Source organism: Callithrix jacchus, chromosome 17 (genome assembly GCF_049354715.1).
Source record: "Callithrix jacchus isolate 240 chromosome 17, calJac240_pri, whole genome shotgun sequence".
NCBI lineage: Eukaryota > Metazoa > Chordata > Mammalia > Primates > Cebidae > Callithrix > Callithrix jacchus.
Genome location: NC_133518.1, coordinates 42929363 through 42954138, shown reverse-complemented (window position 1 = coordinate 42954138; position 24776 = coordinate 42929363). Strand labels below are relative to the sequence as shown.

At 34.8% G+C, this 24776-nt stretch overlaps 1 protein-coding gene and 1 pseudogene across 4 annotated transcripts in view; one reads left to right on the top strand and one right to left on the bottom strand.

Moving 5' to 3' along the window:
• RASA2 (RAS p21 protein activator 2) overlaps nt 1-24776 on the top strand; it is a 127654-nt gene that overhangs the window by 31825 nt on the left and 71053 nt on the right. For all 4 annotated transcript variants that reach the window (XM_035277718.3, XM_035277717.3, XM_078354094.1 and 1 more), the window contains exons 4-5: nt 10528-10622; nt 21212-21288. In XM_035277718.3, coding sequence (XP_035133609.1) covers nt 10528-10622; nt 21212-21288 — 172 coding nt within the window. The remainder of the gene's footprint in view (nt 1-10527; nt 10623-21211; nt 21289-24776) is intronic.
• LOC128930040 (uncharacterized protein MSANTD5 pseudogene) lies at nt 2836-3475 on the bottom strand (annotated as a pseudogene).

Genomic DNA, 24776 nt, shown 5'->3' with positions numbered 1-24776 from the left:
TTTTTCATGTTTGTTGGTCTTTATAATTTTCTTCTGTGAATTAATTGTTCATTTCTTTGTCTATTTTTCTTTTGGTTTGAGTTCTAATTTTTATTCTTAAGCATTCTTATTTTTAGTTATGTTAACTTTTGTCAGTTATGTATACCAAATACTCTTTCACAAAAGGCAATTTCTTAGTTTTTATTCTTATCTGCCTCTGTGTCACATTTCACTCTCTTGATTGCTTATTCAGTTTGTTGAAAGTGAAAGAAAAGACATTTTCATGGTGATGTATTTTTTTTAGAGATATTTCTCCTTTCTAAGGCTTCTTATATACAGATTCCCTGTTTCTAGCAAACTGTTAATTGTAGATCACCCTTGAAGCTGCATCCTCAATTCAGTTAAACATTTACCAAACACCTCTCTGTGGCACACAAAGGATGGGACTTTAAAGATGAATAAGACTCAAGTTGCCCCCATGCTATCAGAGAGGCAGACTTTTAGTCTAATACTAGTATATTAGGGTCTGTGCTGGAGATATGAGCAGAGTACTTGAAGAGAATAGTAGGGAGAACAGCTCATTTTATTTGGTAGGGGATTAATAGAGACTACATAGTTAGAAAAAGGAAGAACAGTTTCTTTTTTTTTTTTTTTGAGATGGCGTCTTACTGTGTCACCAGGCTGGAATACAGTGGCGCAGTCTCAGCTCACTGCATCCTCCACCTCCTGGGTTCAAGGGATTCTCTTGCCTCAGCCTCCCCGGGTAGCTGGGATTACAGGCACACACCACCACACCCAGCTAATTCTTGTATTTTTGGTAGAGACAGGGTTTCACCACGTTGACCAGGCTGGTCTTGAACTCCTGACCTCATGATCCACCCGCTTTGGCCTCCCAAAATTCTGGGATTACAGGCATGAGCTACTGGACCCAGCCAGGAAGAACAGTTTCAAGGTGACAGGGATTGGCAGAAGCATAGGGGGGAAAATGAATTATGTTTGTGATGTATCTGCTGGTAGAAGGTGAAGCTGAGGATATACATTGGGACCAAGCCATGGTGAACCCTAGAAACCATTCTTAATTCCAAAAGCTAAAGAATTTGGACTTTATTCTGCAGACAGTGGTTTTGAACCTTTTGAGAATGTATGTAACTATATATAACTGGTGTGTGTGTGTTGTGTGTGTGTATTATATGCATTTGTATTGCTAGAAGCAAGAGTCTGCATACTGTATAATATACACACACAGTTATATATAGTTATATATGCACATGTATTTATATACATATATATACACAGATATATATACACATATACACACTTATATATACACACACATATTATATGTTCTACTATAAATATGTAATCTACTGTTGTAGGCCATAAGAAGTTGTTGATTTAGAATAGAGAGAGATTCAAGGCAGGATGTCCAACAAGTATATTATCATCAAATGAAATGAGTTAGAACAGTTGCAGTGGAAATACAGATGAGGAATATACTTCAGGAGTTTCAAATAGAACTTAGGGACCAAGATGATAAAAGAGTTGTGAAAGGAGAAAAGTTAAAAATGGTCTTGTTTGTATGGCTGTTATTAACTGAGATAAGGAACACAGCAAGAACATTCAGTTTGAATGAGAAGAGGAGAGGATGACTGGTTTTAAACAAGTTAAACTTGTATTACCTGGGTTGCATCTTAGTGCACATTTTGGTTGACAATTGGAAATATAGATCCGAAGCTTAGAGAAAAGATCTAGAGATGTAGATTTGAGAGTTATTAGCATTAAGTGATAGGTGAAGCCTGTGGTAGAATAAATGAAATTACCTGGGAGTGGATAAGGAGGGTTTCAGAGAAGAGGCTTGAAGATAGATAAGGCATATCAGGAAGTAGAAAGAGATAGGAGAGATTAATATCACAGAAGATAAGGAAATCTTTTCATATCAACAACTAAAGAAAGGTAGAGTCAGATAAGGATTGATAGAGGCTATTGATAATTATTAATAACCTTAGAAAGAATGTATAACTTTGATTGATCATCATGATATCTTGGGAAAACGTTTAATTTTCATCATCCCTTTACATATGTTATTATCTTAATGTAATATTTCTTGAAAAGGCCTTTAAGGGCTTTTAAATAGCAGCATAAAGTTGAGGTTTATGATTTCCAGAAGTTACCTTTGTTTTTTGTTTATTTTTAAAGTAAAAATCAATTTTAAGTAAAATAATTTCTAGTAAAAATCTATTCTTTAGGGAGTGGTGTCAGAAAGCCGTAACTTGGTATAAGAACTTTTTCTTAAATGTTTATTCTTTTTAAGGGAAACAATTTTTACATTTAACAGAAAATTCTTTTTTCCTTTCACATAAAATTGTTATTAAAATAAAGATAGTACATACCCTTTAAGGTTGGAAGTGGTTGATGGTTTTACTAACAAATTTTTAACATTTTTGGAATTTAATAACATTTTCTTTTGTCATTAACATGTAAAGTTGTTTTTTCTTATAATTTTGCTCTATTGGAAGTAGAATTTTCTTAATTTATAATTTGGAGTCGCTCAATTGTAGATTAAACAATGCCATAGCATTTTCTGGAAGTGAAATGAGCTAGAATTGCAAGAATCATCTTTTAAACTTAAGATTTGAGAGTCTGTACAAATTGGGTATAGATAGCTTTTCGGGACTTTTTATTTTTAATTATGTGAGTAATGTATTTTTGTTATTGTTACTCATTTATTTCATATTTATTCTCATTCCACCTGGTGAGGAGAGGATGGCATCATGCACTAATACACACAGATTGTGCTATTTTTCATTCTTTCTGATAGAATTAGTATCCAGATACTAATTGTCTTCAAGATCTGGATCAGTCAATAGAGAAAGGCCACTGCAGTGGAGGGCCTGGAGCTGCTGAGAGAAAGGCAGGATACATCTATGGAACTGACCATGGTGGGTTCACGTTCCAGGGCTCCCATGCAGGTACCTGAGCATTTTCCTCATCACACATGTTGGAGCCCACATTGACTCCTGAAAGGCTATGGAAATGCCATAGGCCTGAGGCTGGTGCTTGGGAGGTGTGAGGTCAGCCACATCTGCACAGGGAGGACCTGAGAAGATGCTCATACTGCATCTGTGTCCCAGAATCCTTTGCAGGGCCTCTCCATAAGGACATGGCAATGATTGATACCTTGGCCTCTCTTTGGCCTCATGAATAGTAAAGTATAAGTCCAGCAAGCTTATCAGCATTTGGAGACATTCCTGCCAGCTCTTCTTCATACCCCTCTGCTTCCGACGCTGGACAATTGTTTCTGATACTATGTGATACTTCTTACCCTGTACACTTCACGCTTAAGAAATTCCCATTCTTGCAGGAAACTCAGGATTTCCTGGTCACTCCATGGTTTAATTAACCAGACTGAGGGCTTTTCTGGTCCTTGGGCTGCTTTTTTCTGCTTCTTTTTCTGGATGTTTCTGGTAGCTTCAGTCTGAAGTGTCACTTTCTCCATTTTTATTCCTGCATTTTCTCCTGGGATTCTTCTTACTGTGTCTGCAGAGCCTGTTCCTGGGTTGGTGGAACCCTGGCATGCAGTGCTGAGTCAGGAGGAGCCTGAGTGTGGAAATCTGTTTGCTTCTCTCTCCTCATGTATGGATATCTTTGTTTTTGTGAAAAAATATAAAATTATGGCATAGATAATACTAAATTATTATTGTTATTTTTTGAGATGAAGACTTGTTCTGTTGCCCAGGCTGGAGTATAGTGACACCATCTCAGCTCACTGCGACCTCTGCCTCCTGGCTTCAAGTAATTCTGCCTCAGCCTCCTGAGTAGCTGGGATTACAGGCACCTGCCACCATGCCTGGCTAATTTTTATATTTTTAGTAGAGGTGACGGTTGACCATTTGGCCAGGCTGGTCTCAAATGCTTGATCCACCTGCCTTAGCCTCCCAAAGTGCTGAGATTACATGCTTGAGCCACTGCACCTGGCTTCAATTACTTTTGACCACTGCCCCTTCCCAGTCTTCTTCCCAGAGGTAATAATTGTTATTAATTTGGGGCATAATTGCTTATATTAGGCAACTTTATATGCCAGGAACAGTTAGTACAAAAACTGAATTAAAAAACTTGAGAGCTAGATCCATGCTACAAAAAGATAGGAAATTGTAAGGTTAATGTTACTATGTGATGTATTCTCCTAATGTATAGTTTCTTCTTAAAAATGAGAGAAAAAGAGAAAAACTTTAAGCATATATTTTTATTTCCAGTGAGGATTCTAATAATACTGAAACTAAAACATAAATGTTTTACCTCCTAATATGTATTTTTTAATTATTTTATTTTTCAAGAGCTCAAATAAGTAAACTATGACTATTTTTCTAGAGCTCAAACAAGTAAACTATGACTATCTTGCTTGATTCTGGCAGTTCCCTCTCACCCCTCACCATATCATCTTGGTTCAGAACCACAGAGAGATGAAAGGATTTTACTAGAATGTCAGAGACCTGAATACCAACCATGCCTATGTCACTGTCTATCTATGTGATCTTTATTGAGTCATTTTCTTAGGCTTGGTTCATCTGTAAAATAAGATTGTGTTTAAAATAGTTAAGGTATTTTCCAACACTTTGAATTGTAATTTCTGCTGACATTTAGCTTTTAAGCAAAATTTACTGTTTATAAATTGTGGCTACATTTTGGTGTCTGTTTGCACAGGGACTATATCAGTTATCTACTATACCTAGCTAAATATTAGTGGAGTACTTTTCTTCTGAAGAGTCCACATTACATATTTCATTGAAAACTTATCCAATGATGGTTTGTATTAGTGATACTCATCTGAGAAGTCCATAGAGGAGTTAACGAATTATTTCTTCATATATCCAATGTTTGCCATGGATCATACCTTTCTTTATCTTGTCCTCTTTATTCTTTTTTGTTGTTGTTGTTGAGACGGAGTCTTGCTCTGTCACCAGGCTGGAGTGCAGTGGCGTAATCTCGGCTCACTGCAACCTCCGCCTCCTGGGTTCAAGGGATTCTTCTGCCTCAGCCTCCCGAGTAGCTGGGACTATAGGCACATGCCACCACACCCGACTAATTTTTGTATTTTTAGTAGAGATGGGGTTTCATCATAGCCAGGATGGTCTCTATCTCTTGACCTCGTGATCCGCCCACCTCGGCCTCCCAAAGTGCTGGGATTACAGGCATGAGCCTCTTTATTCTTTCTATTAGTGAATGGCTCCTTGGGGGTGCCAATGGGAGGCTGACGGAAGTCTGGAGGTGGCAGGGAGCTCAACTAACAAGCGAGGAGTGAGAGAACGGGAATGCCAGGGAGAGGATCTGTGGAACTATGCATTTGTTAAGGTCCAAGGAGGCTAACATACATTTACTCATGATCCTATTGTTTGTCAATTTGAGCTAAACCCAGCTAGGTGGGTTCTATTGCTTGTCTTGCCTGAGGCTGATGTGCAGTTATTTGGGAGATTGACTGAGGCTGGCTGGTCTGATTCATATGTCTGATGGTTGGTGCTGTTAGCTGGACCTTCCTCACCACATGGTCTCATGGTTGGTTCTAAGAAGGTAAGCCCTAATGCACATGTGTGTCACATTTGCTGATGTCCCATTGGTAAAAACAAGTCACATAGCTAATCCCAGAGTCAGTGCAATAGGGGACCTCACAATGGTGTAGATACTGGAAAGTATGGAGGCCATTAGTATACCAGTCTACTACAAAGACCAAAAATGTATCTGTTGAAACCTCATACACTAAGGCTTCAAAGTGCTGCCATTATCTCTAAATTGCTGCTGTTGACTGTCTGCCAGAATTTGTTCAGTCTTCTGGTCCTGTTCATTTTTACATAGGCAGTAACACTTGTCACTGTTTTTTAATCTCCTCTTTTAGCCATTTCTACTTGTGCTCAAGTAGGAACAGGACCATCAGGATTTTGCCAATTGGTTACTGTATCAGACTGAAATTTCTAATAATGTATCTGAAAGTGGGTCCCATGGGTAACACGGTATGTACCGATGGCAAGAAAATGCTGCTGAAAAATGATATTAGAAAGCTTAAAATGCTTTTTTACTTAAAGATCAAAAAGGTGGTTTCTATGCCCACAGTTCCTTCATTTCCTTTTTTATTTCCCTTCTTTGTCTGATTTTAAGGAACTAATATAGCATCTGGTGAGTATATGTTTGGTTTTAAGCTCTTTCTGTGAGTTTGTCAAGACAGTGAGGAAATTAAGTACTGATTTTAAATGATTTGTTGGGAAGTTTGTTTCTTGAATCTCACTGTGTTGCCAGGCTGGACTTGAACTCCTGGGATCAAGCAATCCTCCTGCCTCAGCCTCCCAAGTACCTGGAACTGCAGGCATGCACCACTGCATCCAGCTGTGTTTGATCTTTTTTTTTCTTTTTTTTTTTTGACGGTAATTTCATAGCTAGTGAAATTATGAATTAACTTTGTTTAAAATAGTAATCACTGGCTTGGCAAAGTGGCTCATGTCTATAATCCCAGCACCTTGGGAGGCCAAGGCAGGTGGATTGCTTAAGCTCAGAAGTTGAAGACCAGCCTGGGCAACATGGTGAAAACCCATCTCTACGAAAACTATAAAAATTAGCCAACTGGGACCAACTATAAAAATTAGTTCCAGCTACTTGGGAGGCTGAAGTGGAAGAATCACCTGAGCCCAGGAGGTCGAGGCTGCAATGAGTTGAAATCATGCCACTGCACTCCGTCCTGGGAAACAGAGCAAGAACCTGTCTGGGAAAAAAAAAATTTAAGAAATAACATAAACAAAAGAAAATAGTAAACATTAAACTAAAACAATCTGTGGAAACATTAGAGGCACAAAAAAGGTTTTTAAGATCATTAAGCTAAAGTCATTCTAATTCAGAGGAGGCACATTAGACATAGAGATTCTAATAGGTAATTTTTTAGAGAATTCGACATTAGATTATGGAATTAGTGTTTGTGTTGGAAGGAACACAAACAGGCATACCTTGGTTTCGAAATCTGGCTTCTGCACCTGTTAGAGGCAAGTTTAAAAATATTGTTCACCTTTCCTCATCTGTAAGATGGAGATTATACCCTCTGTCTCCAAGACTGTTATGAAAATTAGACGAGAAAATATATAAGAATGTCTCCTACCTGGTAGACACTCAGTAAATGCTGGCTTTTCTTTCAGTTCAGTGCTCTTTCCACTGTATTGGGCTGCCGACCTTTTGCTGTTAATGTCTGCTCAGTGACAAAACAACAAAACAGAATCATGAGGCTTTTTTTTTTATTCTGTCCATATTTCAGAAACTTGTTTCTTCCTTCCCCATCCCTTTTGTCTCCCTCTCCTATACTTCCTTCTCATTTATCCTCCCACCTTTTTTTCTCCTTCATTCTTTGTCTCTCTTTCCCTCTCCCACTTCTGGTTTATTCCCTTGAGCTGATGATGTATATTTCTTTTTATATGTTATATTGCCTAATAAAGTGCTAGACATGCTGTAGGTATTCTGCTGCTTAATGACTTCAAATATTTTTCTTATTTTCCTGTGCCATTCCTATATATCAGTTTCTCTAACTTTGTGGGATCATGTACTCTTTCTTCCCTGCTTCTTCAGGCCAGCTAAACTCATGCAACTACATCTTTATATATCAGAAACTGACAACTTAAAAAGGAACTTAATAAGAGCTGGCAATAAAATTGCACATTATTCTGAACTCTCAAATGGCTTATTTATGCAGCTAGTCATAGAAGGGTTTCCCTCTCATAGGACAAGAAACATTCAACTCTTCAGTGACAGTGAATGTCATGATACTCAAGATGTAGAATAGGAGGAAGAGGCTCTCTTCTAGAATATATTACCTGTGAGACTAAGAGAAAATTCTCTTTTGGAAAGGCACCTGTGACAGTGGAGATGTATTTCCAGTGATCTGAGATTAGTGAGTCATAAGTAGGACAGGCAGATTTCTACTCTAGTTTTTAGCAGCATTGTTACTTAAATAGAGTTTGGATAAGCGGGAAGCCTAGAAATCAAATCAGCATTTACCACACAGTGCCATTGTGATCGCTGAATGAGGGAATGAATTTGTCAAACCAATAAATTGCTAAATAAACTTTGTAAAAAACCCTCTTTTTGAGTTTGGGACTTGTTTTAGTGATGTTTGTATGTATTATATGTGTACATATGTACATCTATATACATATTCATAAATTGTGTACAAAACTAAAAATTATGGAAATTGTAAAGTAGAAATTTCACCAGAAGTCTACTGATTCATTTCTGGATGGTAAGTAAACGCTCTTAAAATTATGTGCCAGATATTATATGTGCCTTTTTCTGGGGGAGAGGACATAAAAGATACACAGTTACAAATATTCTTAAAGAGAGGGGAATGGTTCTCAAAAGGAAAGAGCTTCAGCTATAGGATGTATAGATTTATTTCTGCATGTACATATATATATATATTTGAGTATCAAACGTTATGCATTGCCTTAACATTTTATTTACATCTGGTGTGGAATCAGTGGTAATTAGGACTACTTGATAGAATTATGACAATCATTTGTGGCATACAATATTGAATACTTTGTCATAACTTTATATCCTAAGCCATAACTAGTATTATATGGATTTGCCAAGAATTTGATACAGATAAGACATTCCAGAGATTTGTATGATTCATCTCTTATCCTAAACTCTTCCTGTAGTTTAAGGAATATTTGAGTATTCCAGTTAGTGCCTGAATTTTATATTTGGCTTTCTTTAGTACTCTAAGAATTTCTGTTTTGCCATCATTTTTATCTTAAATTTAACCAAAAAAGAACTGAAATACATTATTTCCCTAGTATCATTTTCTACATAATTTGAATGAACTATAAATGCTGCATATTCATATAAAGATTTTGATCTTCAACTTACATTTTGTCCAAAGTATTCGAAAGAAAGTTGGGAAGATATATATTTGTTATCAGGACCAATTTATTTTATGTGTTTTAATTTCATGTATTAATAAACATACCAAGATGAATTTTCAATAGGCCTCCTTTGATTTTTTTTTAATACACTTACCACTCTATAATAAAATATAGCTATGTACTGTAGTGTTTTCTTTAAAATTAGATGTATTGGTTGTCTTCATAGTTTGAATTTCAAGACATGAATGAGAGAAGCTTATCAAAAACTGTAATGTGGTTACATTCTAAAAATAACAGTTTTATTGAGATGTGATTCGTATACCATCAAATTAACTCTTTTAAAGTATACATCATATTTGCAACTTGTTTGTCAGTGATTCAGAAAAAGAATCATTATATACATTAGAGAAAGAGAAACATGATGAAAGTTAACAATAGGGGAATCTGAGTAGAGAATTTGTAGGTTTTTGGTGTATAGTTCTTGCAACTTTGTTTGAAATTATTTCAAAATATATCTTTTTTTCTTTTTCCCAGCACTGACAGCTTGGGTGAATTAGAATATTTTTTAAATTACAAAAAGTGTGTGGTGTGGTGAGGACCTTAATATATTCACAGAGTTGTGTAACCATCACCACTATCTAATTCCAGAATAAAATTTTAAACATAGTTTTTGTTTGTTTTCCTGTTCTTTCCTTTTTCTTGATATACAAAAGTTAACATATCTTAGCAGAAAAATTTCTGTACAATTTTCTTACAGTTTTAAAATGTTGAACTAAAAGACCAAGGTGTGCGGTAAGTACAAGGAAATAAAGTAGAATTAGGGCACATAAAATGAAAATTCTTACTTGACAAAGAATTTGTTGAAACTTGTGTAGAACCCTGGACTAAATCGTCAGTCTTAGGCAAAACTGTGTCTACTTCTTAAAACTTGAATTGAGGAAGGAAATGCTTTGTACCAAGGTGGCATATACTTTATTATAAGAACATTTCTGTTTCTTCCTCTCATACTACTTTGTTCATTGTACTGTATCTTTCTCTGAGAGGGTTTAAACTTTAGAGAACTGCCTTAATTTTTGTATTTGTTGGCGCAACATAATCAGTGTTTGCAATATTGTGATAAAAGTACATTTTTAATAAAATTGTCATAAACTGCCATAATTTTCAAGTCAATTTTCACTTTCCTTAATGATATATGATATTGTTCTTCCTTTTCTCTTAATTGGAATTTATAAACTCTTACTAAATGTAGATACATCTGCTCTAGAACATGTCAGACATGTTCATAGTGTCAAAAAATTGGGAAGATTAGTTTGCACTACCATTGTACCTTGCTTTTTATAATGAGTGTACTCTGGGCAAAAACATGAATCTGAATAAGCACTAAAAAAATGCAGTTGCATGTAAATACAATTGAGGTTGTATCTAATCCCCTGATTCAAAGTGACCCAGATGGAGTTCTGCCAAGGGACAAGGAGAAATAAGACATTTTTTTCATTCTTTAGAATATAGAAAAAGGCTTTATAAAAATGGATTTTTATGTCAATAGGTACAAATTATTTTAAAGTATTTTCTATAAAGTATTATATAAAACAGTGCTAATGAGTCTTAGGATTATACAAAGCATGTTTTCTTATATTGTTTTACTTATTTTTTGTAGGAAAAGTAGCCATCAAAAAAGAAGACCTGTGTAATCACAGTGGCAAAGAAACCTGGTTTTCATTACAGCCTGTTGACTCCAATTCAGAGGTTCAGGTAAATATTAAGGCTTATATAATACAAGAGATTGTCACAGGAAATGAGTGAAAAATGAACTAATTAAACAAATAGAGCATATTATACCTTATTTTAAATTCTGACATCAAATATTATAGACCTTTGGGTAATATAGAACAGGAAGGTAATGGCTTTGTCACGTTGTTTCAAGAATAATGTTCATGCGTATGTATATGTGTAGATTTGGGGAGATTAGAGCATTTCTTTCTTACCTTAGTTCTTCTGTTTGAATCACAATAGCAAATTATTTTTTTTCTTTAAGGGGAAAAGTTTTAGGGGAAAAGATGTGTTTTCAACTCTGATTTTGGGAAGAATCCATGGAAGTCTGATTTCATCTGTCCTAATCAGGATTCTCTCTTGTAAACTGAACTTGGGGAAATGTTATTCATGTAAACTCTGCCTGAGCCCACTGTGCACAGCCTTCACTCCCACACCCACCCTTCCTGTTGTTCACCTCGCTTTTTATTTGAAAGGGTATCATTACTGTTTAATCTCTTTTTTCTTTTTACCAAAATAAGAGACCTTTATCAGATTCTGTATGCAAGAAAAGATGTATGTTTAGCCATCTAGCTGAAGTTTCTATTTGTTTTTAGAAAATCTGAGTTGCTCGGTCTTAGAAATTATTATTTCTAGCTAAAGGGCATCTTTCTGTTGTAACTTTATTTATTTATAAAATATGGTAAGGATTGTGAAACCATTTCCCGAGGGCATAATTGCAAGCAGGATTCTTCCTCTCTAAAAGAAGTTATAATTTGCCACTGTTACTCAAACAGAAGTTTAAGACAAGAAAAAAGTGCTTGTCTTAAAAGCACCCACACCACAGATAATTTGCAACTAAGTGCCTGTGTCTCCATTTCATCATCATCTCTCAGACATTCTCTATGATTATTAAATTCTCAAAAAATTATTTATGCACTAAAACCCCTTCTTAACTACAAAATATAATATACTTTTCCTGTTTAACCTACTTTGCCATGTTTTAATGTTCTTGTCTTTCCATATGACCATAACTATTACTCAGATCCCAATTGTACAGTATTGTAAATGATCCATGTTAGAGGCAATGTGAAGAAGTGGAAAGGGTTTAAATTAAAAGGCAGAAAACTTAGGTCCTAGTTTTCATGTGTAGTTACTTAAATGACATTGAATTTCATTTCTATAAAGTGGGAATAAAAAAGTTGCCATATTTAATTCATATGGTTGTGAGAATTAAGTGAAATATCTGTAAGAATAGTTTAAAATCTGTTAATGCTATACGAATGTAAAATATTACCAGCAGTCAGTCTGGTGGCTATTTCCCTAATATTCCTTTACCAAAAGACAGATGTGAAAGTTTTAAAGTACCAGTTTTTCTTCTAATAGTTTTCACAAAAGGCAATATAGGCAAGGGCTTTGAAAATTGAGTATAAACTGAAATTTTATGAATCATTAAATTTCATAAAACTCATAAATGTTACAAGTTTTATATAAATTTGCTAAATGATTTAAGAGTTCTAGCTCTCAAAAGGTAACAATCTATGTAGAATACTCTTCATAGAGTTTTTGGAGATGGTACTAGAGATTAGTACAGGGACACAAACCTTTATTTGATGGTGTGTGTGTATGTATGTATATATACATGCGTTACATATGCATGTGTATGCTTATTTATAGATATATACATATATATGTATATGTGCATATATATATATTTGAGATATATATATATCTCATCTATGAAATGAAAATTTGTGGAAGCAGCAGTTACCTATTAGATACAATACAGTTGTCTTAAAATCTGTGCAAGTTATTTTCATGAGTATGAATTACTAACTTTACAACTCTTTTGTCTTAAATGACAATTAATAAGATTTACCCACTATTTAAAATAGATTTTAGAAGGAAAAGTACTTTAGGGGGTGGGAGAGACATATAACACTTTTGAGTTAATATGGTACCATTGAAAATGTCCTCTGGCCCCAGTACTGATATTGGAATACTAAATTAATTTTGTGAGTCTAGAAAAGATAGAAAATCATTCCATGGTTCATACAATCTTACTATGTTAATAAATTTGTTCACTTCCATAAACTTTATAAAATTTTACAAAAATAGGAAACGTAAGAGCAATGGGAAATAAGTGAAAGCTATTAAACAGATTGAGTTCAACAGGAACTTAGTCTGATCATTACTATTAGTAATTATACCAGTATATTCTAAGCACAGTACTAAGTACTGTGAAAATGTCATTTAATTTTCAGAGTAGATTATGCGGTAAATAGTATTACCTCCATTTTACAAATAAGGCAGATGAAATTGACAGAGGTTAAATGTATTCTCCAAAATTACAGAACTACTAAGTAGTGGAACCTTGATTCCAAAAGAGATCGGTCCGATTCTAATACTCCTAATCACAGTGCCTTTACTATCTTTCACTATTCTGTACTATTAGTCATAAAAAAAGAAATCAATAGATTAGGAGTATCACTTAAGTAACACCTCTGAGTGTAAGGAACAGAAGTCTGCTCAGATTTGCTCAACGGAAATGGGAGAGGGCATTAGAAAGCTCCTAAGTGTTTCTTGGAATGTCATTATGGGAACTTTACATGACCAGTGTGAGCTAGAAAGTTGTCAGGCATTTGCAGAGGAGCTGCACCTTAAGCGGAGGTTAGGTTCTTAGAACAACAGACATTAAAATTTACATAAGTTCATCTGTAAAATGAGTATATAAAATAAAAAGTTTTAAAAATTTGCATAAGTTACACTTATTTTTTAAAAGAATTTAGTTTCTTATATCTTAAAGTGTTGTGTGGTTTGTTTGTTTTTGGTTGACAATTACATGAAATAATTGGCTCTCATTCCGGACCATGGTAAATGAAAACTATATACTGTATCTTTAAACTTTAAACCCCCACACTCAGTACTGCAGGTGACACATGGCAACTGAGATCCACCGATCATTTCTTCCTATTCATACATATATTCACTGTGCTCATTAAGTCTAAGTGCTCACTGTTTAAATACTGTTTTTTTCTTCCTTTCATGAAGTGAATAATGTTTTATTTTAGTCTTTTCCTCTCATTTTAATAACTATTCACATTGTAAAATAAAAAGGAAAGAAAAAACACCAATTAATTTTGAGATTCCATTGTATTCTTTTTGTATGTCTGATAAGACATATCTCTTCCCTTGCTTCTCTCTAAATCTACTCCCTTTCTTGTTGAGATCTAAAAGAGGCCACACCAGTTTTTGAGTCTACGTTACCATACACCTTCCTAACCTCTAACATCTCACTCAGTTTTCTGCCACAATTTAGAGAGAAAATTTGGCTAGACTTGGGTCAGATGTCCACTGCAATGTAATTTGATATGGTTGGAGTAAAAATCGATGTAAGGCAGTCCATTTTGGGGCATTGGATAGGCATGTTCCCAAAGGAAAGGGGTTTGGGTAGAGGAAATGATTGCATTGCTACCTCAGTGGGAGAGATATTGTTTCCTAGTTCTACCACTAATTAGCATTTGTGCCCCAAATAATTGCTAGCCTATTGTTACCTGAGGATCTTATCTATGAAATGATAAAGTCAACATAAAGGGTTCCCTTGGTTGTGAGGTTCTAGGGAAATAACATGCAGAAGTATAATTTAGCTTTCAAGTGAAAAGATCCTAATAGTACTAAGATTGGCTTTGTGCCAAAACAGCTGAAAATTGTTAGGAACTATAACCTCTTACCTTGAATTGTCTCCCAGAGCTAATTTTTTATTATTGCTGATACTGTTATACCGGTCAATAATGTTAATAATTCTTTTCAGTTTCGTTTTCAGTAGTTCAAAATATTAATATTTCATGAGTGTATTTTTCTACCTTTTTTTTTTTTGTAATTTAGATTTTGGCTTGATTCTACCTTTTGTAATTATTCCTTCTAGGCCGAACCATTTTTTTTCTCAACCAATTGTAATCTGCTTTCAGACTCTGTGGTGGGTCAGAGGGAGAACAAAAATGGTTCTTTTTACCAATGACATTGTATGAATAAGTCTAGTTGACATTTTTCAGTCCTCATCTTACTTGATCTTCGAGCAGCTTTTGATACTGGTGACCACTCCTTCATTTTGAAACATTCTCTTCCTTAGTTTATGGTTCTAGTTATTATCTACTTCATTTTGTATTCTTTCTTGATATTCTTTGCAGCATATGTGAAGTTAATATGGGTTGTGTTGGTGCTTTCTATAAATTCTATTTTGGCTTCAGTGAACTGTAGCCATGCTATTAGTTATTGGGTCCTGGAAAAACTTAAGTACTTATCCTTTCTTTATTTCTTAGGCACTATGATAAAAAGCATACTTTATATACAGTTGATTAAAACAGGCCAGGTGCTGTGGCTCCCGCCTGGAGTCCCAGCACTTTGGGAGGCTGAGGCAGACAGATTGCTTGAGCCTAGAAGTTCAAGACCAGCTTGGGCAGCATAGTGAGACCCTATAGCAAAAAAATAGAGTGATTAAACCAAATCCCCCATGTGGAGAACTTGCTGCTCTCATTAATTAAGGGGTTTGTGTCACACAACTTGTCCAAGCAGTAAATCCAGATGTGCTATCAACCATGTCCTATATGATGCAATTACTTAATTGGTCTTTACCAACAAGCACATCTTGAATTTCTGGATCATGCCATAAATTATTGATTGTTTTATAGATTTTTTTAAAAAGGCCTCTGCCTTACCTGTTTAAAAAGATATTTAAAAAGAAATGCAATGATTATAGCTAATAATATATATATGTATATATATATACCAGGATTTTTAAAACATGCCCTATTTAAGACATAACAAATATAAAAACATAATTCATTATTGCAGGTTGATTTTTTTAAACTTCATTTTAAATTTTTATATGTGAATTAACAAAGGAATGAACCATTCTAGATTATATTAAATACTTCTTTAAGGAGAAAACAACACCTTCATAAAGAACTGCCATTAATATAAGAGATACTAAATAAAACTTGTATTTTACTTTTTCATCTGATGGGCAATTGTGTCCAATATTATTTATAAAGATAATTTCTATGTACTAAAACGTCCATTAGAAATGCAGAAGTTGAGATATTTTTCACCTCATGATGTACTTCTTTGATTGTACTTCACTGTATTGTGCTTCACAGATACTGCATTTTTGACAAATTGCAGATTTGTGGCAACCATGGGTTCAAGTGAATTTGTCTGCCTCATTTTTCCAACATTATATGCTGTCTTCACGTCTCTATGACAGCGTTTTTTTAGCAATAACATATTTTAAAATTAAGATACGTATATTGGTATTTAAGACATATTGTACTCTTAGTAGACTGCAATATAGTGTACATGTAACTTATATGCACTAGAAAACCAAAAAAATTTTGTCACCTTATATTTAGATATTTGCTTGTTGAAGTGGTCTGGACCCTTAGACAGTATTTCCAAGGTATGCCTGTAAAAAATTTTTTTACCAGTTAAAACATATTGAGTTCTTTCATGTGAAAATTGTTGTTAAAATTTAGTATTTTGTAATAAAAACAAAATAAAGTTTAGACTTGAGAGGATTTTAAGTGCATGTATTGTATTTTGCTCAAATACCTCTGTATTCGTCTATTTTTGTGTTACTGTAAAGGAACCTCTAAAGCTGAGTAATTTATAAAGGAAAGGTTTATTTTGACTTACAGTTCTTCTGCAGGCTATACAGGAAGTATGGTGCTGCCATCTGCTTCTGGTGAGCACTTCAGGAAGCTTACAATCATGGTGGAAGGTGAAGGGGGAGCAGGCATATCACATGATGAGAGAGGAAGCAAGAGACAGAAGGCAGAGGTCCCAGACTCTTAAACAACTAGATCTCACATGAATTAACTAAGCAAGACCCACTTACCACCTAGGGGATGGCACTAAGCCATTCATGAGGGATCTGCCCCCATAATCTAATACCTCCCACTAGAGGCCCCACCTCCAACATTGGGGGTCACATTTCAGCCTGAGATTTGGAGGGACAAACATTCAAACCATATCCGCCTCCATTCATCTTATTTTCCCAAACTATATGCAGAAATTTAAATGGTATCTTCTATATGATACCAAGAATATATGTAATATACAGTTGAAATAATCACAGATATTTTCATGTGAAATTTTTGTAAAATTAATTGAAATAAAGTTAGCATATAAAATCCTAAATCTTCAGATAGTATCTGTATTACCCTGTTTTCATGCTGCTGATAAAGACATGCCTGAGACTGGAAAGAAAAAGAGGTTTAATTGGACTTAGAGTTCCACATGGCTGCAGAGGCCTCAGAATCATGGCAGGAGGTGAAAGGCACTTCTTACATGGTGACGGCAAGAGAAAATGACAGAGAAGCAAAAGCGGAAACCTCTGATAAACCCATCAGATCTTGTGAGACTTTATTAACGAGACTAGCACAGGAAAGACTGGCCCCCATGATTCAGTTACCTCCCTCTGGGTTCCTTCCACAACACATGGGAATTCTGGGAGATACAATTCAAGTTGACACTTGGTGGGGACACAGCCTAGCCATATCAGTATCAGAATAACGTAAGTTCTTCAGAATGCTCCTTAATACAAGATAATCTCATGTTATAATTGGATATATCAGCCTAGCATAATTAATGCTTTGAAAGTCATATATAGCAATTCCTTCCAAGAATTTGGTTTATTTTTTGTTAAAAGTACATAATACAGTACAAGGTATCTGATCTTCCAACATTTTCTGATATACATGAAAAGTATACTGTCTTTGAGCTTCCTTAAAGAGATTGAATAATAAGAATGCAGTTGTAGACCGAATCACGTTACGTGTTTATTATCAAACATAGTTTCTTGTTGGATTTTTTTTTTTGTTTTTTGAGACAGAGTTTCGCTCTTGTTGCCCAGGCTGGAGTGCAACCTCCGCCTCCTGGTTTCAAGTGATTCTCCTGCCTCAGCTTCCCAAGTAGCTGGGATTAACAGGCATGCACCACCATGCCCGGCTAATTTTGTATCTTTAGTAGAGATGGGGATTTTCCATATTGGTCAGACTGGACTCCTGACCTCAGGTAATCCTCCCACCTTGGCTTCCCAAAGTGATAGGATTACAGGCATGAGCCACCCCTTCCAACCTCCTTGTTAGATTCTTAATGTTACTCCTTTGTAGGTACTGTCTCTATTTTCTGTAGCTGCTTTTAGGATTTTCTTTGTATCTTCTGTTTTCAGCAGTTTTACTATCCTGTGCCTAGGTATAGTTTTCTTTATATTTATTTTTCTTATTTGTGCCTAGGAGTTCTTGAATCTGTGGCTTGTCTTCTATCAGGAAAATATCAGGCAATTATCTCATCTCCTTTTTAATCTGCCCTGTCCTTTTTTTCTTTTCTCTGCTGTGATTCCAGTTACATGGATAATAGGGCATTTCACTGCGTCTCATATGTCTTCTAAGCTTTTTCCCTCTCTGTGCTTCATTGTGGATATTTTCTACTGACCTTTCATTTCACCAATCCTCTTTTCAGCTGTGGCTGCTCTACTACTAAATACATCTTCATTTTGGTTTATTACTTAGTTTTAACTTTTTTATTTCATTGAGTTTCTAGGTAGCTGCTGGGTTTTTCATATTGTTTTCCATCTTAAAAAAAATAATAGCTATTTTAGGCCAGATAAAGGTTCACACCTGTAATCCCAGCACTTTGGGAGGCTGAGGCGGGAAGATTACTTGAGCCTGGCCAACATGATGAAACCCCGTCTCTACTAAAAATACAAAACTTAGCCGGGTGTGGTGGCACACGCCTGTATTCCCAGGTACTCGGGAGGCTGAGGCTGGTGAATTGCTTGAACCCAGGAGGCAGAGGTTGCAGTGAGATGAAATCACACCACTGTACTGTGGCATGAGTGACAGTCTCAAAAAAAAAAAAAAAGGTATTTTAAATTCTATCAGTTCCAATATCTGCATCTCTTATAAATCCACTGCTTTTCTCATTTTTTTTCCTCTTGGTTTTTGATCTTCTGGCATATTCTGTAATTTTTGATGGAATGCTGGAGATTGAAATATAAAATATATTGGAGATAATTTGAGGCTCTGAATGATATTTTTCCCCCAGAGAAGATATATGATTCCCTACCAGCAACTTCTATTTCTATTTTGTTGGACGGAACTATGTCATATGGCTATCTGTGGTCTCAAGGGAGGCTAGAAAATGTCAGTTTACTGGGCTCATAACTGCTCCATCAAAAAACAAAACACACACACACACAAATTTGTTTTGCTATAATCCAAATCTCTAAAATGATTACAGATATGAGTAAAATTGAACTTTTGTGCAAAAAGAGACTAAATAATGTTTCAAAATGTTCACAGATTTGAGTTTCTAAACCTGAAAAGCAGTTTTAAATAAAAACTTTGTTCATTTTTCTTTACTAAGAGCAACAAAGTAGTAGTAAAAATTTGAAAATTAAGTTGATAATATAAACTCTTAAAATCTAGAGCAAAAAAGCAAAGAAAATTTGAAATTTCACCAACCAGAGGTAAATTCTATCAACATTTCAGTAGATGGTCTTGTAATTTTATACATATTAACATTATAGTATGCACCCAATTTTGTGACTTATTTCTTTCGCTAATTATCATATACACATTTCCATGTTAAAGTGTATAATGAGTTAGTGTTTTACAGTTTAGAAATTATAATTTCCTTAATTTAACTCATAATGCCTTTTGATCTAGTATTCCACCGTGGCAGTATGTATTTTGTGTCTCCCTGTTCTGTCCTCACACTTTTCTTGACCAGGTTAATATATAATTATGTTATTGTTGATTAATACCTAAGGAATGTTTTATTTACTGGTCAGTGGGAGTAATGAACATATTAGGTAGGCTCTGACTCAGTAATAATGATTCCTGGTAGAAGCTCATTAAAATCCTTTTTGACTTGATATAGTACTGTGATTTTAGTTGTAAACAAAATGATTATTTTTCTACTCTATTTTAATAGTTTTTATTATCTTAAAACTAGAATAGATCCTAGACATTTCCTGGGAGAGAGTTGTGTTAGCATAAGATTTCTGTCATAAAATGTATACATATTAAAATAGTAAAACTGCTTTGAGATGCAAATTTTTGTAGTTGGCTTGCCTCCCTTGCTAGCCAAGTGATACATACATAGCACACAACAGAAAATATGATTTCAAAATTCTAGTTGAGTAATAGTACAAATTACAGAACATGGACCTTCAAGATCACTGTTGAATAGTAGAGATTATAAATATTAAATGCAGGAATAATGAAAAATCTAGTTTATAAATTATATATGATTTTATAAATATTTATTTGTGCCTACATTTTTAATGGAAGATTTCCTTAATTTAGTGCCAGCTCCACATAATTGCTATTAATTTTGCTACCACAGATGTGTTTGCTGCTTTAGACTTGAGCTTTCTTAGGCAGACTTTTGTTTTAAGATCCATCAGTATGTATTGCTCATCACTTACTGTTTATCTCACCCTAAGCTTTGTAGCTGGTGGTCCTCAGATTCTTTCTTGTACAAGTCCCCTTAAAATAGTGAGGGTGTTCCAGGTTAGGTTTCTGTGAAAGAATGTCTGAAAGGGATTGTTCTAAAGAAGAACTTTCCTACCTCTAATGAAATCACTTACATCATCAGTCCCTAGACATTACTCCCCGAAATCTCCACATGGCATTGTGGGAATTTGTCTTGTCAGCTAGAGGCAATCCAGTACTGATTCTTAACTAATTTAGAATTGCTCATGATTAGTGCAGAATTGCTCATCACCAGTGGCAATGTAGAAATATCAAGCTCTGGATTATATTGTTCCTAAACCTTTGTTTCTTGAGAAGTTGATAGTTTGAATTCTTTTAAGCTTATACTACTTAATTTTTTTAAATTCATCTATTAATGTCTCTTTAAGAAAGTACTCTTTTATTTTTAGTGTCTCATCTTTCCATCAAGACTTTTGGCCATACATTATCTTTTGTGTATTGTCTTCCCAACTAGATTTTATGCTGCTTGTAAGCAGTGACTTACATTTTTGACATCTGTGGATTCCACCCACTCCCACAGTGCCTTCTGAAACATAGTAGACATTCCATAAATCTTTATTGTTTGATCAAAGTAAGTAGAGACAAACTGAGTTTTATTGTATATAACTTAGTTTTTAGTTATTTTAGAATTGTATGATTTCTCTGTCTTTTAATGATACTGCTTCTGTCCTTAATGCTGGTTCATCTTTCCTGGAAAAAGCATCCTACATTTTATAATTTGGTTTTATCTCAGAACTTCCTTAAATTTAAGTATTATCTTTCTTTTTAGTCTATGATAATTAGACACATAAATACTTTTTGAATTGGGCATAAAATTCTTAAATTTGAATACCATGTTTGACATAAGCATTTGTTTCGTATCTTTCAGAACTTTGATCTATGATTTTGGTTATTAGTCATTTAACAAACAGTGTAGGCAAAGCCATGTGCTAGTGGTCAGTGGATAATTCATTATTATGACTATTTTAAAGGGCATATACCTTTAATATTTTGTCAAATAGACTACTCAGTTTGTAATTTTTTTTGTCATTATAGGGTAAAGTTCACCTTGAATTAAAACTGAATGAACTGATAACGGAGAATGGAACTGTATGCCAGCAGCTTGTTGTACAGTAAGCATATTTCTTTTACCAGAATCAACTAGAAATAATTCTCCATTTTGTAGTCTTTTGATCTTAAATCAACTCCTTATTTTAACTTCAGGCACTTTTTTCAGAAATGAAATTCTGCTATGTCATTTCTTTTGTGAAGTTGATTTTCAATTTAATTTTCTCATATTTAGTCTCAGGTTATGGTGAGCATTAATATATTCAACTAATATTTATTGAATATGGGTTAAATGATATTTATGGGCATTAAGGATAAGAGTGTCTAACTCTCTGGCAGTGGAGAGTTGAAAAGGCTTCCCTGAGAAAGTCCGCTAGAAATTGTCATACCACAGAGCAGAGCTTTAGAGACTTTGAAGCTAGAATACCCACCCAGAGAATACCACTCTTGATTTCCACCTACTTTGAATTCCTTTTTACCTCTTCTACCCTCAAGTCATTTTTTTTACCACCCAGACTCTAATCTCCTGACTGTTCTGGAAATCTGTTCTAGCCCAATTCCCTACTCTTTTCCTCCCCTCCAAGCCCTTACTCTATGTTATCAACAGACTGCCAGATATCCTTCACTTCTTATGGGTGTTTTCTCTGTTTTTGCATTAGTTGACCTCTGAATATCCTATGAGGTACTGCAGTTCTGTCACAACCTTCTCAGTCAGAGGCTTTGTTTTTCTGTCATGTCCACATATCTTAAGGCCAGGGAGTAGAATAGCTATTACTCTCTTGTTGCTGCTCCAGACTGTAACTTGTTTTAGTCAGTTGTGAGCCCCAGCCCCTTTGAAGTATTCTATTTACTACTATATATAATATTTTGTTAATTTTTTCTGACCTCTTTGAAAGAAGATTGCATACGTATGACTCTTTATCTCTTAATATTATCAGTATGTATTTTCTAAGAATAATGATATTGTCTTAAATAACTCCAGTAGTTAGCAAATTCAGAAAGTTTAAGATTGTTACAATACTTTTTAAAAATCTCTAGTTGTCTTCTAATATTTTAATCTGCACTTACTACATTCCACTTTTGTTAACTGTCCCAGTGATGTCTGTTAAGTCGTTTTTTTTCCTCTAAGAAAGGATTTGCTCCAAGATTGTTTTATGTTTAGTTGACATGTCTCTTTAATCTCCTTTACCATAGAATAATTTTTCACTTTTCTTTGATTGTGTTAACATTTTAAAAGAATATAAGCCAGTTATTTTTTTTAATGTTTCTCAATTTGGGTTTACCTCCTAAAAACAGTTCAAGATCTCTTTAACAACTTTTTCCCCACAGACTAACTGTAGACCACCTGAGAGCATACGGTGAAAGTGTCTGGATTAGGGTCTTCCACTACTCCCTCCCCTGCTTCAGTTTAATTATAATAGTCATTTGAAATACAGTTAGTTGGGTTGGTTTGGTTTGTTTGCATTCACTGTCACGGTTTTTTTGGTGCCCTTTCCCCCAAATTTAAGTTTTTTCCCCCTATCCTTGTAGGCTTAATTTTGTTTTTGAATAGGATATTTGCATGATTACAAAAAGGCATTACTCAGAGATGTAGTTCAGTTCCCTCTCCCTACACCCAGCTCCAGGTAACCGTGATCTGATTTCTTTCCCTATGGTTTTTGCCTTTTCCAAAGTGTTATTTGAACAAAAGTAAATGATATGTCTTTTTTGTGTCTCCTGTCTTTCACTTAACATAATGCTTTTGAGATTCATCCACATTGTATGTATATAATTTCCTTTTTGGTGTATTATTTTGTTTCTTGTCGTAATTTGGTAGATACTGTTATCCTCATTTTGCAGATGAAAAAACTGATACCAGACTGGATAAATAAGCCTAAGTTCACGCAGGAAGTCGTGGAGCCTGAATTTGAACTCTGGCAGTTTGATTTTTTTCCCCCAACTTTTAAATTTGGAAAAAATTACAGATTTACAGAAAGTTGTAAGGCTAGTACAGAGAGGTCCTGTGTACCCTTCACTCTTTTTCCCTCAGTGGGTACATCTTGTGTGACTATAGCATAATATCAAAACCAGGAAATTTCCATTGGCAGAATGTATGTATATAGTTATATATCATTTTATCATGTGTGTAGATTTGTGTAACTACAGCCACAAAGATACGAAACTCTTCTGTCACCATAAAGATATCCTTCGTACTATAGCTTTATAGTCATAACCACTCCTCTCTTCTTACCCTTGGCAACCTCTAATCTGTCTTTATAATGTTGTCATTTCAAGAATGTTATATGAATGGAATCTTACTCTGTGACCTTTTGAGACTGGCTTTTTTTTTTTTCACTTAGGTCTATCTGAATGACTGTAATTTTTTGTAGACAGACAGAATATAGTTGAATCACTTTTTAAAAAAAATTATTTTTGCCAATCTCTGTCTTTTCTTTGGTGAGTTTTTTCCATTTATTTTTAATATAATTATTGATATAGTAGGCTTAAATCTGTCTTTTGTTTGTTTCCTGTTTTCCATTTTCTTTTTCCTTTGGGTTACTTGAACACTTTTTAGAATTCCATTTTGATTTATTTAAATTGTGTTTTTTAAAAATCTGTGGTCTGTCTCCTTGTATAGTTTTTTTAGTGGTTGCTCTAGGTATTACATTATACATGCAGACCTATCATAATGTACTAACGTCAATGTTTTAACAGAATAAAGTGTATATACTTTTACTTTACTTTAAATCCCTTTACCCTTCCCATTTGTAATATATTTTATCTTAAATATTTCATCTACATATATTTAGAACCACATCAAACATTGTTATAATTTTTGCTTCAACCATCTAACACAATTGAAAAGAGTTAAGAGGAGAAGGAAAGTGTAAGTCTGTTGTCTTTACCCACACTTTTGCCCTTTCCATGTTATTTTTTCCCCTTTCTGATGTTTCAAGATTCCTTCTGTGATCAGGTTTAGAGGGTTTTCTCTTAGCATTCTTTTAGAGAAAGTCTCTTGGTGATACATTTCTCTTGGTTTTTCTGCATCACAGAAGGTCTTGATTTCCTCTTCATTCATAAAAGATAATTATACTAGATACAGAATTCTGAGTGGACGGTTATTTTCTTTCCACACTTCAAAAATGTACCACTTCTTTGTGTCCTTCATGCTTTCTGAGTGGCTGCTTTTAAGGTTGTTCCTTTGCCTTTAGATTTCTTTTCTTTCTTTTTTTTTTTTTTGAGATGGAAATCTAGCTCTGTCGCTGAGGGGCTGGTGTGCAGTGGTATGATCTCAGATTACTACAACCTCCGCCTCCTGGGTTCAAGTGATTATCATGCATCAGCCTCCTAAGTAGCTGGAATTACAGGCATGCGCCACGGCGTCTGGATATTTTTTATATTTTTAGTAGAGACAAGGTTTCGCCATATTGGCCAGTCTGTTCTTGAACTCCTGGCCTGAATTGATCCTCCTGCCTTGGCCTCCCAAAGTCCTGGGATTATAGGTATGAGCCACTGTGCCCAGCCTGTCTTTAGATTACTATGTGTTTTAGTTGGATTATGATGTATCCTGGAA